At 40.1% G+C, this 17,342-nt stretch overlaps 1 protein-coding gene across 1 annotated transcript in view; it reads left to right on the top strand.

Moving 5' to 3' along the window:
• Positions 1 to 3,280: 3,280 nt before the first annotated feature.
• The window catches only part of MORC3 (MORC family CW-type zinc finger 3), a 41,612-nt gene continuing 27,550 nt past the window's right edge, over positions 3,281 to 17,342 (top strand). Inside the window, exons 1-5 of the mRNA XM_059921505.1 lie at positions 3,281 to 3,388; positions 12,235 to 12,307; positions 14,075 to 14,207; positions 15,134 to 15,347; positions 15,883 to 16,031. Coding sequence (XP_059777488.1) covers positions 3,350 to 3,388; positions 12,235 to 12,307; positions 14,075 to 14,207; positions 15,134 to 15,347; positions 15,883 to 16,031 — 608 coding nt within the window. The 5' untranslated portion in view covers positions 3,281 to 3,349. The remainder of the gene's footprint in view (positions 3,389 to 12,234; positions 12,308 to 14,074; positions 14,208 to 15,133; positions 15,348 to 15,882; positions 16,032 to 17,342) is intronic.

Below are 17,342 nucleotides of genomic sequence, written 5' to 3' on the forward strand. Positions count from 1 at the left end.
CCTGGGTTTTTTGCAAAAACCCCTATATATCCTGGCTCCCCCCTTACATCTTCAGAACAGTCCCTCAGAGCTAATGAGAGGCTATCTCCTTGGCTTAAGTCCTTGGTATGTCCACCGAATAAAACATAATTCTCAACTTTTAGGTTGTGCTTTTTTTTTTTTTTTCATTTGAGAACCCAGTGGTCAGTAGCAAGGGCGGCAACAGAACACAAGCTTTTTTTTTTTTTTTAACATTTCTTCATTCATTTATTCAAAAATATTTGAGAACCTAAAAACCTCAAATTGAAATAATTAGATAAAACAAAAACGCAAGTTGCAGAGGAACTAGACTTCCATATTGTAAATAGTATTGGGTTGGCCAAAAAGTTCCTTTGGTTTTTAAAATAAAAGACACATTTTTCACTTTCACCAAGAACTTTATTGAACAGTGTATTCACTGTTTTGTTCCACTACCTTCTGCCATTTTTCAGGCAACTTCATAATTCCATCTTCCCAAAGTTTTTTTATCTTTTTGAGCAAAGAACTGTTCCAGATGCCTTTTACAGTCTTCCAGGGAATGGAAATTTTTTCCATTAAGAGAATTTTGTAAAGACCGAAATAAATGGAAATCCAAAGGTGCAATTTCTGGTGAATACGGCGGATGAATCAGAACTTCCCAGCCAAGCTGTAACAGTTTTTGCATGGTCATCAAAGAAACATGCGGCCTTGCATTATCCTGATGGAAGACTATGCGTTTTCTGTTGACTAATTCCAGACTTTTTGTCGAGTGCTGCTTTCAGTTGGTCTAACTGGGAATAAATAGTACTTGTTGGAATTAATCGTTTGGTTTTCCGGAAGGAGCTCATAATAGAGGACTCCCTTCCAATCCCACGGTATACACAATATCACCTTCTTTGGATGAAGACCGGCCTTTGGTGTGGTTGGTGGTGGTTCATTTCACTTGCCCCACAACCTCGTCCGTTCCACATTATTGTACAGCATCCACTTTTCATCACCCGTCACAATTTGTCTTAAAAACAGAACATCTTCGTTACATTTCAGTAGAGAATTGCATGCAGAAATACGGAAATACGGTCAAGAAGGTGTTTTTTGCTTAACTTATGTGGAACCCAAACATCAAAGTGATGAACATAACCAGGCTAGTGCAAATGATTTTCAGCGCCTGATTTGGATATTTTGAATATGTTGGCTGTCTCCCGTGTGGTATAACGTTGATTGTTCTCAGTGAATGTCTCGATTTGATCGCTATCAATTTCAACTGGTCTACCCGACCAAGCAGCATCGTTCAGTGAGAAATCTCCACCGTGAAACTTCGCAAACAACTTTTGACATGTTCGATCAGTCACAGCACCTTCTCCATACACTGCACAAATCTTGTTTTGTATTTCAGTTGCGCTTTTACCTTTCTTGAAATAATAAAGCATAATATGCCAAAAATGTTGCTTTTTTTTTCCATCTTCAATTAAAATGGCTACACAAAAATTCACCAATTTTGGGCTTCCCTGGTGGCGCAGTGGTTGAAAATCTGCCTGCCAATGCAGGGGACGCGGGGTCGAGCCCTGGTCTGGGAAGATCCCACATGCCGCGGAGCAACTGGGCCGGTGAGCCACAATTGCTGAGCTTGCGCGTCTGGAGCCTGTGCTCCGCAACAAGAGAGGCCGCGATACTGAGAGGCCTGCGCACCGCGATGAAGAGTGGCCCCCACTTGCCGCAACTAGAGAAAGCCCTCGGACAGAAACGAAGACCCAACACAGCCATAAATAAATAAATAAATAAATAAAATTTAAAAAAAAATCACCAATTTTGATGTTTTTTTTTAAAAATGCACGCTGATATGACAGCTGTCACTATGCAATCTAACAAAATTGTTTCAAATGAAGTTAAGGACAACTAAGTGCTACTAGAGCCATCTTACAGAAAAAACCAAAGGAACTCTTTGGCCAACCCAATATTTAGCATATAGTAAATCTGGAGTAATGTACGCCAAACTATTTATATGTTCTGGTAAAGGTATTGGGGTAAATTTTATGTTTTACATTTCTGTACTATTTGAATTTTTACAAAGAAAATGTATTTCTTTTACAATTATAAAAACGCAATGAATATTTTAAAAACTTTTAAACTGTTTCTTTAACCGCAGTATCTGACAGCCCTTGACTTAGTCATTTCTTTCTTTCTCCCTTCCTTCCTTTCTTTTTTTTGCCACGCCTCATGGCATGCGGAATCTTAGTTCCCTGACCAGGGATGTAATCCGTGCTCCCTGCCGTCTTAACCACTGGACCACGAGGGAAGTCCCAACTTATTCATTTCTATATACTACTAACTTAGCCCAAGGCCCAGCTCAAAGTCGATACTGAATAAATGTGCACGAGCAAAAGGACTCAATAAGTTGCAATATGAGAAAGGACTCGTTTTATCAGGATGAAGGATGATAATTTTCAAGGTACATCCCAAAAGTACAGTCTTCATTTCATTAATAAGGTTTCAAATTACGTTGACACTGGTGGGCATGTGATGGCTTTCTTCAGTGTAATTCATGTCCAGATTGGTCAAGCACCTCAAGTGCACATTTTTGGGTCACCAACGCCCATGGTACCCGGCTTCAAAGTTGGGGCCCTCAAGCTGCAAAAGGAAAATCAAAAAGGAGTAGGTGTTGCTAAGAGATCTCTCTAAAATGGAGCCAGAGGCCATTGAGGAAGTGTGACTTATGCATGTCTCAGCCCAGAAAGAATCTGACATTTTGACCGCTTATCTATCGTCTAACAAAGGTATCCAGAACATCTGCACGATGTTCCAGAAATTCAAGATACTTATCCGGCCCTTACCCTAAATAACTCGTGACAGTCTATCCCTTAAGGACAAATATTTTCTTTTTGCATCAAAGTCAATCATAATTCCTGCAAGACAACTTTAACAACCTTGTGGTTTTTGCCTTTATAAGCCTCTGACTCTCTTTCCCAAACTGTTTTGCTGGCACCTATCCCCAGTTGCAATTCCCAAGGTCCCAAATAAAGCTCTTTGCGGCCTGCATGCTGATTACTGTTTGACAAAGCCTCTAGGTTCAGTTACCGCAGGCACCCTACGGGTGCCTCACGCATGCGCCCTACTCTGCAGGGCCCCGGAGCTTGAAGCCTACCTCTCACGCTGTCCCGGCTCCCTTAACCCCCAGGGCGATTTACCTTCCCTACACTCCCAATTCCACAGCGCCGGGAGGCGGAAGTGAGTGGGCGGGGTCACCCGCGCGCTCCGCCCCGGAAGTGGGCGGGCCTTGCGAGCTCCACATTTGTCTCCCGCCGCCTCCCAGTCGGATTGCGGCTGAGGCCGGTCCTGGCTTTGTAATTCGCTCAAGATGGCGGCGCAGCCACCCAGCGGGATCCGCCTCAGCGCGGTGAGCAGCCGCGAGGGGTGGAGCGGGCCATGTCCCAGGAGGGCGGGCAGGCGGGCAAGCGAGGGGGGGGCCGGCAGTGGGCGGTGGCGACTCGTTGGCCCGGCGCGGCGGCTGGGGCCGCGACGGGGCCGGGGGAGGCGGCGGCGGCCATCTCGCTACCGACGGCGGAGCTGCGCGGCGGCGGGCAGGGCAGGGCAGGGCCGGGCCGGGCGGCGCGCGTCGGGCTGCGTTTCTGTTTCTGTTTTGCCTCCGCAGCTTCGGGGCGGGCCGGGGCCGCGGCCCCTCCTCCTGGCTCCCTCTTGGCTGCCCTGCAGCTGTCGTCCGAGGGCGAGGCCTCGGCGGCCAGCCCGCCCGCCCCTCGGACCGCGGGGCCTCTGACCCATCCTGGCCTGCGGGCCCGCGGGGTGTCCCGGAGGGGGAGGGAGAGGTAGTCTGCGGCCAGAAATGCCCAGTGGCCTTGACCTCCTGGCGGTGGGACGGGGTGCTGCGAGCTGGGACTAGTCTTCCTGATTCATTTAAATTCCTGCCGCTTCCCTCCAGTTAAGCCCTCGGGCCCAAATCGCTACTAGGTCACCACCGAGCTCTCCCGTTTCCCCTCTAGTCTCCGGGTCGTGTCTGTTCCGGAGCGTCTCGGGTTCTTGGGAATCCTTGAGCATGTTTTTTGTATCTGTGAGTCTTTTTCGGAGGGAGCGGTCACACAATATGAATTAAAATTTCACAGCCTAAGGTGTGGGCGTGGCCTCCCTACATGATTCTCCTTAAAAAGTTGGCGTTGTTATGCAAAAATGTACCTCTTCTCTGGAGGGTGTTGGTGCTGGCCAAAGAATGGCTGCAGCAGTCTCATTATTCGAATGGTAATACCATTGCTTTTAAAATGGTATTTTGCCCATTGACTTGGATTCATTTAGCCAGATTCCTGCCAACACCTGGTATCTTTAGACTTTAACGTTTTTCCTGATGAGTGTGAAATGGTATCTGTGCTTACTTTACATTTACTTGACTGTGAAGTTGAAAGTTTGTCACATTTCACCCTTTTTGGTTTGGGATTTAAAAAAGAAAAAAAAAACTTCATACCCTTTGCCCATTTTTCTATTTTCTTTTTCTTCTGAGGGGTATTTTTATTGATTTATGAGTGTACATATTCGGAATAAAGGCTCTTTGGTTACCTAACTGGTTTATTGAATGAGATAGTATTTAGTAGATGGAAGACAGAGAGGAACTTTACTCTTACCACTGGCTTTAAACATTATTTACTAAGTCACCTAGGTGAATCTGGACAGATTCTGATGCTTTCCAATTAGCCTCAGGTACAGTTAAGTCAGACCTTAACTACTTTAAAAGCTCTTATTCATTTTAAAGCCCTGCTCTTTCCCCTCATATTGGGCCAAATTCTGGCCCAGAAAACTGTGGTGAGAAAAAGGAGTGAACTGGGTGTTTGTTTTTTCTTGCTATTTCTGCACTTTGATTCTCTTCCCCATTCCCCAGCTCCTCCCAAGTTGCTATCTCTGTCTCTTCAAGATTGAGAAGACAGAGGGAGCAAATGTAAGGGTCAAACAGTCTTGAGAGACTGGCATTGTTGTTAGCTGGCTCTCTGGGTGTAGCAGCTGTCCATGTGCTAAATCTTTCTTTTGTGGGTAATAATGGGCCGTTTGGAACCTCATTGACAGAAATCTCCCATCTGCAGCTTCTGGAGTGTATTTCCACTGGTCTTTTGCTTTAGGACAGGAGTTGGCAAACTGCAGTTTATGGGCCAAATCCAGCCTGCCACCTGTTTTTGTATGGCACACGATCCTTAAATGGTTGGGGGAAAAAAGATAAAAGAATAATATTTCGTAACCTGAAAATTATGTGAAATAGACATTTCACTTCCCATATATGAAGTTTCATTGGAATAAACGCTTGCTTATTCCTTTGGTATAGCTCTCAAATGCTAATACCATTTTGTGATTTAGAGCATTGGTTCTGGAGCTCACATGCCTGGGTTCAAATCCTGACTGATAACTGTATATGTGACCTGAAGAGTGGGAATAATAATCTTACCCACTGGAAAGTTGGTTTAAATGAGCCAATACCTGTAAAAGTCTTATAAAGGTCCTGTGCATGCCATAAATACTCAGTAAATATTTGCTGTTGTTTTTTTTTTTTTTTTTTACTGTTAGCAGTGAAGCCTAGCCACTTGTAGCTACACAGGTGTAGCTTCTTGAGAACAGAGTACATGGGAAGAAAATTTATGTCTTTTCTTGGAAATATGTTTTTGCTACCCTTGCTCTTTACATATAATTTGGCTGGGTTTGTAATTCTAGATTAGAAATTATTTCTTTTTAGAATTTTAAAGGCATGCTTTATTGTTCAGTAGAGTCCTATGCATTGTGCTGGTACTTAGGCTGGAAACTCAAGTCCATAATATCTGGAAAATTTTCTCATTTATTTGGTGCCAGTTTTCCCTTTATTTTTCTGTTTTCTTTTGTCTCCTGTTTTCCTTCCCATTGCTTTTTCTTTCTGGGAGATTTCCTCCGTTTCTTCTCCTTCCTTTCTCTTACCATGTATTTAATTATTATAAACACTGTCTTATTCTCTGAATATCTTTTAAAAATCTTTCTCAACAAAATATTTGTTCTTATCTCTGGGTATATTAATCATAGTATTTTTGAAGTTTTCTTTTGCTTACTGCATTGCCTCTCATTTCTTTTTATTTATTTATTTATTTATTTATTTAAAATAAATTTATTTATTTATTTTTGGCTGTGTTGGGTCTTCGTTTCTGTGCAAGGGCTTTCTCCAGTTGCGGTGAGCGGGGGCCGCTCTTCATCGCGGTGCGCGGGCCTCTCACTGTCGCGGCCTCTCTTCTTGTGGAGCACAGGCTCCAGACGCGCAGGCTCAGTAGTTGTGGCTCACGGACTTAGTTGCTCCGCGGCATGTGGGATCTTCCCAGACCAGGGCTCGAACCCGTGTCCCCTGCTTTGGCAGACAGATTCTCAACCGCTGCGCCACCAGGGAAGCCCACCTCTCATTTCTTTACATTCTTTTTACTGTGTGTTTTTTATTCTAATTTTACACATTCTCAAATGTCTGGAGATGGTCAGCCTTCTACTTATATCTCCAAGTGAGACACTATAAAAATGGATGTTCATACCCGAGTAGAGCTAGTCCTTTGGTGGGCTTCAGTGTTGGGTGATCAGGTAGGAGCCAGCAGTGTTGTTGGAGCACTCTCTGTCACTATCTGGTGACCCTAAAGAATGGAAGTGTTAGACCATAAAGTAAGTATCTTTAAAATAACTTTGAAAACTTGTAAAATAATTTTTTTTCAAGTGAGGGTTAGAAAAAGCTATCCAGAATGGCCTGGCACAATTGTAAAAGAACCAGATAGAAGTGATAGAAATCATTCCGTTTTCCAGAGAGGAATTCTACATCTAGTCTCCTGCCATGGCTTATATAATCCTGGCTGCTAGCTCTTCTGAAGCAGAGAAAAGGAGATAGGAGTATCCCATTGTTCAGTTTGCAGATTTGGTTTTCATTTGTTTACTATTGTGGTAAAATACACATAACATAAAATTTACCATCTTAACTATTTTTAAGCGTGCAACTCAGTACGTTAAGTACATTCACATTGTTGTACAACCAATCTCCAGAACTCTTCATCTTGCAAAACTAAAACTCTGTACCCATTAAAAAATAACCCTTCGTTCCCCCTTCCACCAGCTCCTGGCCGTTTTATCTTCTGTGAATTTGACTACTCTAGGAACATTATATAAGTGGAATCATACATTATTTGTCTTTTTGTGATTGGCTTGTTCCTCTTAGTATAATGTCCTCAAGGTTCATGCATGTTGTAGCATGTATCAAATTTTCCTTCCTTTTTAAGGCTGAATGATATTCCGCTCTATGAATATACCACATTTTGTTAATTCATTCATTCATCGATGGACATTTGTGTTGCTTCCACTTTTGGCTATTACGACTAATGCTACTGTGAACATGGGTGTGCAAATGTCTCTTGAAGCCCCTGCTTTCACTACTATATACAAAATAGATAAATTTTATACAAAATAAAAAACAGTAAGGACCTACTACTGTATAGCACAGGGAACTATATTCAGTGTCTTGTAATAACCTATACTGGAAAAGAATCTGGAAAAAGTATGTGTGTGTATGCATGCGTGTATATGTATATATATATACACACACGTATATATATATATACACACACACACACACACACATATCTTTGTGTGTGTATATATGTATGTATGTATAATGGAATCGCTTGGGTGTACACCTGAAACTATCACAACATTGTAAATCAGCTATACTTCAATTAAGGAGGAAAAAAAAGGACCCTCCTTTCAGTCCTTTTCAGTATATACCCAGAATTAGAATTGCTGGATCCTATGGCAAATGTATATTTAATTTTTTGAGGCCCCTCTATATTGTTTTCTACAGTGGCTGCACCATTTTCTATTCCCTCGAAGGGTGCGCACGAGTTCCAGTTCCTCCACGGCCTCCCCAACACTTACTTTCTGCTTTTGTTGTTGTGTTTTTTGTTTTGATTTTTAACAATACCCAACCCTTTGAGTGTGAGGCGGTATCTCCTTGTAGTTTTGATTTTCATTTCCCTAATGATTAGAGACGTTGAGCATCTTTGGAGAAATATCTATCTGAGTCCTTTGCCCATTGTTTAATCTGTTTGTAGTCTTCTTCTTGTTGAGTTGTAGGAGTTCTTTGTAAATTCTACATATTAACCCTTCATCAGATACTTGATTTGCAGATTTTTCCCCCCATCCTGTAGGTTGCCTTTTCACTCTGTAGATTGTGTCCTTTGATGCAGTGGTCCACGGCCTGCTAGGAATTGGGCTGCACAGCAGGAGGTGAGAGGCTGGCAAGCGAGTGAAGCTTCATCTGCCGCTCCCCATCGCTTGCATTACCGCCTGAACCATTTCTCCATCGCCCCCCGTTCCCAGTCCGTGGAAAAATTGTCTTCCAGGAAACTGGTCCCTGGTGCCAAAAAGGTTGGGGACCACTGCTTTGATGTACAGAAGTTTTAAATTTTGGTGATTTCAAGAAATCATTGCCAAGTCCAACGTCATAAAAGGTTTCCCCTATGTTTTCTTCTAAGAATTTTATGGTTTCAGCTCTTTGATCCATTTTGAGTTAATTTTTGTTTATGGTATAGGGTAAGGGTACAACTTCATTCTTTTTATGGATATCCAGTTTTCCCAGCACTGTTTGTTGAAAAAACTGTCCTTTCCTCATTGAATGGTCTTTATACCCTTGTGGAAAATCATTTGACCATATACGAGAGGGTTTATTTCTGGTCTATTTGCTGACCTGCTTTTAACCCACCTGCTTTTGATTGTCTGTGAGCCCACCGCCGTCAGTTTCTCCAGAGGACAGACCTCCAGCCTTACGTGGTTTGCTGAGGGTAGTTGAAGGGCTGCTCAGGGTAAAAGAAGGAGCTGGGGAATCTTTCTTCTTTTAAAGACTTTCAACCTATCTTGTTTTCATACAACTTCTAGTATCTTTTACTTCAAAGGTACAAAGTCTAATTTCTAAGACTTTTCTGGGGTTGCCAAGGTTCCTGACCTGCTTCTGGTTGGCTTTCTCATCTCCTACAGGCTTCGGATTTAGCTTTTTCCAGGCTATTAAATCAGTTGTCACTAGTCTGTGCTTTCCAGTTTGCAAACTTCTGACTATTTTGTTTGCTATTAGTAATCACTTCTTTGATTCTTTTTGTTCTTCTGGGTTTATGCCCCTTTTTTCCCTTCGTTATAGAGTGGCTTTGGGAGGCAGCAGAGGTAAACACTGTCCATGTGTTCAGGCTTCCATCTTATATTTAAATGATTTTTTAAAATTTGTGACTATTTGTTGACTCTAAAAGTTCTACTGATTTTTTTTTTATATATATATTTTTTATTTATTTATTTTTGGCTGCGTTGGGTCTTCGTTGCTGCATGCGGGCTTTCTCTGGTTGTGGTGAGCAGGGGCCACTCTTCGTTGCTGTGCATGGGCTTCTCATTGCGGTGGCTTCTCTTGTTGTGGAGCACGGGCTCTGGGCGTGTGGGCTTCAGTAGTTGTGGCTCGTGGGCTCAGTAGTTGTGGCGCACGGGCTTAGTTGCTCCGTGGCATGTGGGATCTTCCCGGACCAGGGCTCGAACCCGTGTCCCCTGCATTGGCAGGCGGATTCTTAACCGCTGCGCCACCAGGGAAGTCCGAAGTCCCTCTGTTGATTCCTTAAAATATCTGTGTGGTCTTCATTGTCTCATTTTTGTGTGTTTTTTGGAGGGGAGGATTACTTTTTAAATGTCTAGTTATTTCAGGGTATTCCTGTTTTATAGGCTGATATTTCTTTTACCTAGTGTTGGGGGGCGATGTCTAATACTACTGTGTCTTGTCTGCTAATATTTTCTCCTGGTGGATTGTTTCCTTAAATGTTATTTTAGATTGTGTACTCAAATATTCCCCAAATAATGTCTCTGGGAGAATCCTATGCAGTCTGCTTGAGGCTGTGTCTCCACAGTGGTTCTGCAGGTTATATAAATTGAAATGCTTAACCCAAGTGAAGGCATGCCTCTTTACAGAATTTCATGTTACACTTTTTTTTTTTTTAACCTAGAGTCCAGACCAAAACAGAAAGCTTCCCATTGGGCATATTCCCCCCACCCCCTTTTTTACTGAGGAGGTAAGAGGGGGCAGTTACTTCAAGTGTGTGCTTCTCTTCTGCCATGTCTCCTATCCCTGAGTCACCATTAAAATCGAAACCTTTGTATTCCAGTTAAGCACCCCACTCTAATCCCCATTTTCAAATTTTATTTTAGTTTTTAATTCCTTCTTTACTTGAGGCCCATGAGGATTTTCTTTATTTATATATGAGCTCGGTTGTGCCTTTAGAGGTATACTTACTTTTTTAAAAAAACATAACACTTATAATGCTTATTATGTCCCAAGTGTTCTTCTAAGCATTTACAAATATTAAGTTTTTTAATTCTCTTAATGTCCTGGTAAGCTGATATTATTATCATCCTCATTTTCACAGATGATAAAAGTTGAGGCACAGAGGGTTAAGTTGCTTACCCAGGATCACACATCTAGATAAAGATACTCCACAGTCCATGTCGTGTGTGTGTGTGTGTGTGTGTGTGTGTGTGTGTGTGTGTGTGTGTTGGCTGTTGAAGGGTGTTTTTCTTTCCAGCTGATGACATGTTCTAGAGATGAGAATTAAGAGTAGTTGAAAATAATGCTTTTGTTTAAATACGCAAAAAGCCACTGTTTAGCATTCATCTTTTCTTACTGATGCCTTCTTTGCTTTGTTCCCCCGGGACTCTTACTCAAGAGCAATGTGTACCGTGTCAGTCTGGAGTTGGTATATAGGATGAAGTCATTGAAAGTAAGTTGACAGTCTGCCCACAGTCTGCCGTACATCTAAAATCAAAGTATTACAACGTGGGCCAAAATACCCAATTTCTAACTCCAGACTTCACACCTAACAAATTCATAAAATAGAGAGCAAAGACAGAAACTATTCCAAGGGTTTCTGGTGTTGATTAATCGTTTTCTCCTTTGGTAGCCAGAGGCTTTACACCCCAAAGCCATGCCCCATAGTAAGATTTAGAATGCGTGAGGAGTACACTATGTATTCTTTTATAAATGGAGGACTGATGATTGTGCAAGGGGAGGGCCTGGGACAGGACTCAGGTAGACTAATTTGACAAAAGGTTTCTTGTAGAAGATGAAGGCCTGGAAATTGATTTTCTTTATAAAAACTCTTGTTTTAGGAAGTTGGGGAATTCCTTATACTCCATTATTACGTGGATGTATGCTATAGAAAGTATGCCATAGAAGGTCTGAATTACATATGGTCCAGTTTGAAGACCACTGCTCTACAGAATACCATTTCTCACATGTGTACTTTAACCTGATAGTAAACAAATGCTTGGGGATTGTCTAAAATCGAGGGTGGAGAGAGGAAAAGTAGACCTCTTTCTGACACCTTGTGGCAGCAGCTGAACACTGTAAATGCAGCTGGTTGGATTTATAATCTAATCATATTTCTAGGGCTCTTCACATGAAACACTTAAAGTGCCTCTTTTTTCCCCCCTTAAATATGAGATAATCTGTTCAAAATGAACACAAAAAAGTCCTCATTTCATGGAAATACTCTGCATATTGAAATTTCCAAGCCTCAACCTTTTTAAACCATTTGTACATTTTTAGGCATTTGATATCTGCACTATTCAGGAATTGAGAGAGTTCCCTATAGCATGAGGTTGATTAACATACCCTTCCATACTGTATTACCATGAATCAGACATAAAATCTCTGGAGGTCAAGAAGGTTTGTTGCATTTGAACTGTTATTTGACATTGTTTGAAGGCTTTATAGATGTATACTGCTCCAGTGCTGCAAGTTCAACTGTTGATATAATGAACTTGGAGAGACCATGAGAAAAGCCTGTTGATTAATAAGCAAAGCTAAGTTTATTAAGCTTAATGCACTAAAGGAGAAAACACCCATTTGACAAAGTCTTAGTTTTATCTCATGGTAATTTTGAGGTAGGTCTTGGTAGGGTGGATAGCTTTGGGATTGGGCGCTTTATGATATGGCTCTGGATTGGTCTACACAGGGAGGCAAGGGTTTTGCAGCACAACTTGATGAGAAACTATTTAGTTGATTTACAGCCTTATCTTCCAGGAATCTCATTTTCCGGGTTATGTCTTCCAGGTATATCCTGACACAAGCAGCTAAGTCATTCTTGCTTGGTCTCTCTTAATACTGGGACAGAAAATTATTTTGGCGTCTGTTCTCAAAAGTAAGACCTTAATTAATTTACGTGAATCATTGGTTTATTTCAGCTTTGCCCGAAGTTTTTACATACAAATTCTACGAGTCACACTTGGCCATTTAGTGCGGTTGCTGAATTAATAGGTAAGTAAATTGGTGTTTCGTATGTAATCTGTTGCTTGCAATTGAAGTTCTAAAAAGCTTTTTATTGAAAAATAGTATGCAGATGTGCTTTTAAAAAAAACCAAAATGTATCTCAACAATAACATTGGTAAAGGTTACCTAGCATAACAACTATTCAAACTGATGTCAAATTAATCACTGCTCAGCCTTCCCTATACAACTGTCAGAGTATTTCCCTATATTACTATCAAAGTACTTTAATTTGCAAGGTTCCTAAAGCATTTATGTTGAAAATATTTTTAGTCCATTTTAAAAGAAATACGTCTATTGCCAAAAAGTGAGAATTATGGTTTTTTTTTTAATAGTCGGAAAATATTTATAACAGTGGATTCATTTTTCTGGTGTTAGTAACTAGGAGGATTATATTATGTTAGATTTGTGATAATAAATTCTTGGTTTTTCCAATAGATAGAATGATCAAGGTATAGGATTATATTTAAAAGTGTTTTAATGAACATGAGAAAAGAGGCAAGGTTGTGTTCAGATTTGCATTATGGGTCATGTTTTTTATTTCTTGGTAAAATTAATGCACATGAATTCTTGGGAATTCTTAGATATACTTTAGATTCATTATCAAGAAAGAGTCCTATGTTGGATGTGCAAGGAAAAGAAAAGAAAGAAAATTTGAGAACCCTTCTTTTCTTTGGTGAAGTTAGATTTTCCAGAGTCTCTCAGCTAACATGTGCTGTTCCGATGTAGACTCTGAAGTGCAAATGAGATAACTTTGCAACTATTCACGGTCATTCTTTTTCATGGCAACCCAGAGGAGCTACGTAGCCTGGGGTTGTTCATACATAGTGCTTCTCTAGCTTTGGGTTAGGGCAACTGAAAGTCATGGTGCTCTTTGTGGTGTATCGAATTTTTAAGTTTTTTTATGAAGCTAAGGTAGTTGGTGAAAAAGATTATTTGATTTTAATTGAAGGCTTACGGAAGGATAGTTTGAGAACCATTATTTATATTATAATGAAGACTTCAAAATATACCTCAAAGGTATTTTTAGTCAGTTAGGGATATTCTGATAGATGTTAGATAGTTCACAAGTTGATTTTTTTTTTTTTTCACAAGTTGATTTTATTATTACTACTGTTGAAAATTTTTTCATTTTTCTTTGATATATTCCTCTTACTTACCTATTCTGAGAGAAACAAGTATGCTAGGCAAGGGTGTTAAACGGTGAGGTGTACAGAGATGAGAAAAATGTACCAGCCACCAGAAACTTCTGTTAGATTGAAAAGGGCTACAATTTGAAGAACTGTGTAGAAGTAAACCTTCATCTGTGTGTATAGGTTAGCATACTGCTTTCTCATTTATTCAGTAACTGTTGTGGACCTTCCATGTTAACTTGCAGTGCTGTTGACACGCAGCTCTCAGTTTCCCTTGTGATAGCTAGGCTAGTTCTTTGGGCAGAAGAAGACTTTCCTGTCTTGATCATCTCTTCAGTGCAGTGATTCTTCTGGCTTTACACCTTTTTAGTGTAGTGGGTACCAGTCTCTGCTCTCTATATAACAAATGGAGGGCTTTAGATAGAGTTAATTCTGTAATAGTCAATGAACAATATATAGCATAGTACAGTTTAATTTCAAATGGTCAAATCTTAGGAGTTCCGAAACATTTCAGCTTTTAAATTTTCCTTAAAATATATTCTGTTGCTTGTTAAAGTGTTGTTCTGAACTAATTGCTCTTCTTTAAAATGCAAAATCAAAATTTCGCAAAACTTTCGTTTCTCAGATAATGCTTACGATCCTGATGTGAATGCTAAACAGATATGGATTGACAAAACAGTGATAAATGACCATATATGCCTGACATTTACTGATAATGGGAATGGTATGACTTCAGACAAATTACATAAAATGCTGAGGTATGTAAAAGTGTCACACTCCTTAAAATCATTGCTTTTACCTGGTTCAGGTGTTTCATGTGTCATACTTAGAGCCTGTAGTTTTTGTTTTTTAAACATGAAATGCTATACCCACAGTGTGCTCTATTCTCTTAAGTCATCCATCATTTTCTACTGCTGTTAGATTATTAAGCAGTCCCTGCCATTCTCATCACCCGCTCCCCATGTCTGACTTATCTAAAATTCCACCATTCCTTTAGAGTTGTAGCACATTGACATCAGTTGTTTGTGCTTTAGTGGAAATAGTTTTAGCTACTGTTTCCAATAAAACTTACCACTTTGGGGAATGGGGACTGGTAATTTTAAAGTGACACAGAGGATGAGGAAGTAGCATAGTCGTAAGGGCTTGGGCTCTAGGGTCACAGAATAGGATGTCAGGATGAAGCCAAATGTGCCTGAAATAGAAGCTAAGATACATAGTACAGGTATGAGGTAGAGGGAGGATTTGCCTCAGAGGCCTTTCTACTGTCTCTCAAATACTCCTTACACTGATAAAAAAGGCAGGTTCACCCGATCAATAGTCACAGTACGACAGGCTTGCTGAGAACAAGAGAATCATTCACACTTAGAGGAAGAGATTTCATAGGGTGAAATCTCAAGGTCCCTGGAGCCTAAATTATAATTCAGCCATTTAGCTAGGATGTGCCAGGCAATGAGCTCCTGTTTTAGTATGTGTAATCTTTACATCCCTATAATGTGGATTTGGTTTCCTTTGTTTCAGAGATAGGGAAACACATCAATACAGATTAAAAGTAATTTGCCCAAGATTATATAGCAAGGAAGGATGAGGCTAACATTCAGACTTAGGCACTTTACTTGGTATTACAGTTTTTGAATTAAAATAAATGAAGATTATACATACTTACTAAATATTTTTTTCTTTTTAGCTTTGGCTTCAGTGACAAAGTCACCATGAATGGTCACGTCCCAGTTGGATTGTATGGGAATGGCTTCAAGTCAGGTTCTATGCGTTTGGGTAAAGATGCAATGGTTTTTACCAAAAATGAAGAAAGCATGAGCGTGGGCTTCTTGTCTCAGACCTACTTGGAAGTCATAAAAGCAGAACATGTTGTTGTCCCAATAGTGGCATTCAACAAAGACCATATCCTTTTGATTTTGAAGTTGAAACTATGAGGAAATAATCTGAACCATTCCATCCTTCTGCCCTCCTCCAGATTCTTGTTTAGCTCTTGTTCATTCTAGCTCTTGTTCCTATCCACTGCCTCTACTCTACATCTGGGCTAAATGTTTGTCCCTTTATGTTCTCTGTTGGAATTGTGTCATGGAAATCCTTAGCATAAGGCGACTGCATTTTATGTTAAGCTTCTTTATTTTAGTCTTTTTGTGGTCTGATAAGCTTATGATCTAGCTTGAAATTTTCACCAAAAACCATGAAAAGCAAGATATCCTTAGGAAAATGTCTTCTGTATAAACATTCAAGTATTGGAAATAATTAAAGTAGGAATAATAATAAACTTCTGCATACTTATCCTTCTTGGTGTTCATTTGAAATCACACTATCATTTTAAAATTTAGAAAATAATTTAGGAAATGGTTTTTCAGTTAGTTTGAGTTGGTTTCCATATCGTAATTGTGAAAAATACATCGTTGGTCTAAGTCTTTAACTTAGGATATACAACAGATAATTAATTTAACAGAATCAAAAGCAAGTCTTGCTGCAATTCTGGAACATTCTCTGTTTTCTACGGAACAGAAATTACTGGCAGAACTTAAAGCTATCATCGGTAAGAAGGGGACGAGGATCATCATTTGGAATCTCAGAAGGTAAACGGTAGACCTCAGCTAGTTGTTCACCATTTGGGAAGTAAACTGCATGTGCGGGAATAATTTCATTACATTCATGCTTTGTTACACAGAGTGCAAATATATTGGAAGGTCCTCATGTTATGGCATAGTTAATGATTTAGCTTTTCCAAGGGTATTTTATTGAGGCTACTTTGGCTTCAATTTGAGATAATTTCATATCACTAAAAATAAATGTCCTAGCCCTGCCATTCTGTCTCCATAGCACTCTATTTTCGCTCTTGGTTATACCATCCCTCTCCTCAAAAAAAAAAAAAAAAAAAAAAAAAGAAATGAAACGAAAAGCCCAGCCAACAAGTCCCAACTAGAGTAAGTTAGAGAAATCTTTGTCTGTTTGGTTAATTACATAAAGCTAAGCACAATTTAGCATCTGTTGAGAAAAATAATATAAGTGAGACTTCTGTGTTGCTAAATCTTTGTGAGGATAAAATCCTTTGCAAATAAAGTTTTAAAATTTAGGGTAAATGTGTGATATTGAGAGATCTAAGATCTGTTGAACCATAGGAATAAAGCACAAATAGTGATAATACTAAAATCCTTTAATTCTTGTGTTTTTCTGACCACCTGTATTCCCTTTTTCTTTTATTTTCTTTTTCTTACTTTCTTCCCTGCCCCTCCCATCCCCACCACCATTTTTTCTTTAACTTTTAATTTGAGATAATTATAGATTCATATGTAGTTGTAAGAAATCTCATGTACCCTTTACCCAGTTTCTCTCAATGATAACATCTTGGAACACTACAGTACAATAGTACTGTTGATACTGACATTGATACAGTCAAGGTACAGGACAATTTCATCAACTCAAGGATCCCTTTTATATCCACACCCACTCCTTCCTTAAACCCTGGCAACCTCTAACATGTTCTCCATTTCTATAACTTTGTCATTTCAAGAATATTCTGTAACTGGAATCATACCGTGTGAAACCTTTTGGGATTAGCTTTTTTCATTCGGCATAATTTTTTGAAGATTCATCCAGGTTCTTGTGTGTGTCCGTTTGCTTCCTGTTACTTGCTGAGTGGTAATTGCATTATATGGATGGACCACAGTGTGTTTACCAATCTGGTTGTTTACAAGTTTCAGTTACTACAAATAGAGCTATAAAACAGGGGTTCCCAACCTTTTTGTCATCAGGGTCCAGTTTCATGGAAGACAGTTTTTTCACAGGGTCGAGGGGTGGGGTTCAGGCAGTAATGCAGTGATGGGGAGCAGCAGGTGAAGCTTTACACCTCCTACTGTGCGGCCGGGTTCCTAACAGGCCAGGGGGCT

This window comes from Balaenoptera ricei, chromosome 4 (assembly GCF_028023285.1).
Source record: "Balaenoptera ricei isolate mBalRic1 chromosome 4, mBalRic1.hap2, whole genome shotgun sequence".
NCBI lineage: Eukaryota > Metazoa > Chordata > Mammalia > Artiodactyla > Balaenopteridae > Balaenoptera > Balaenoptera ricei.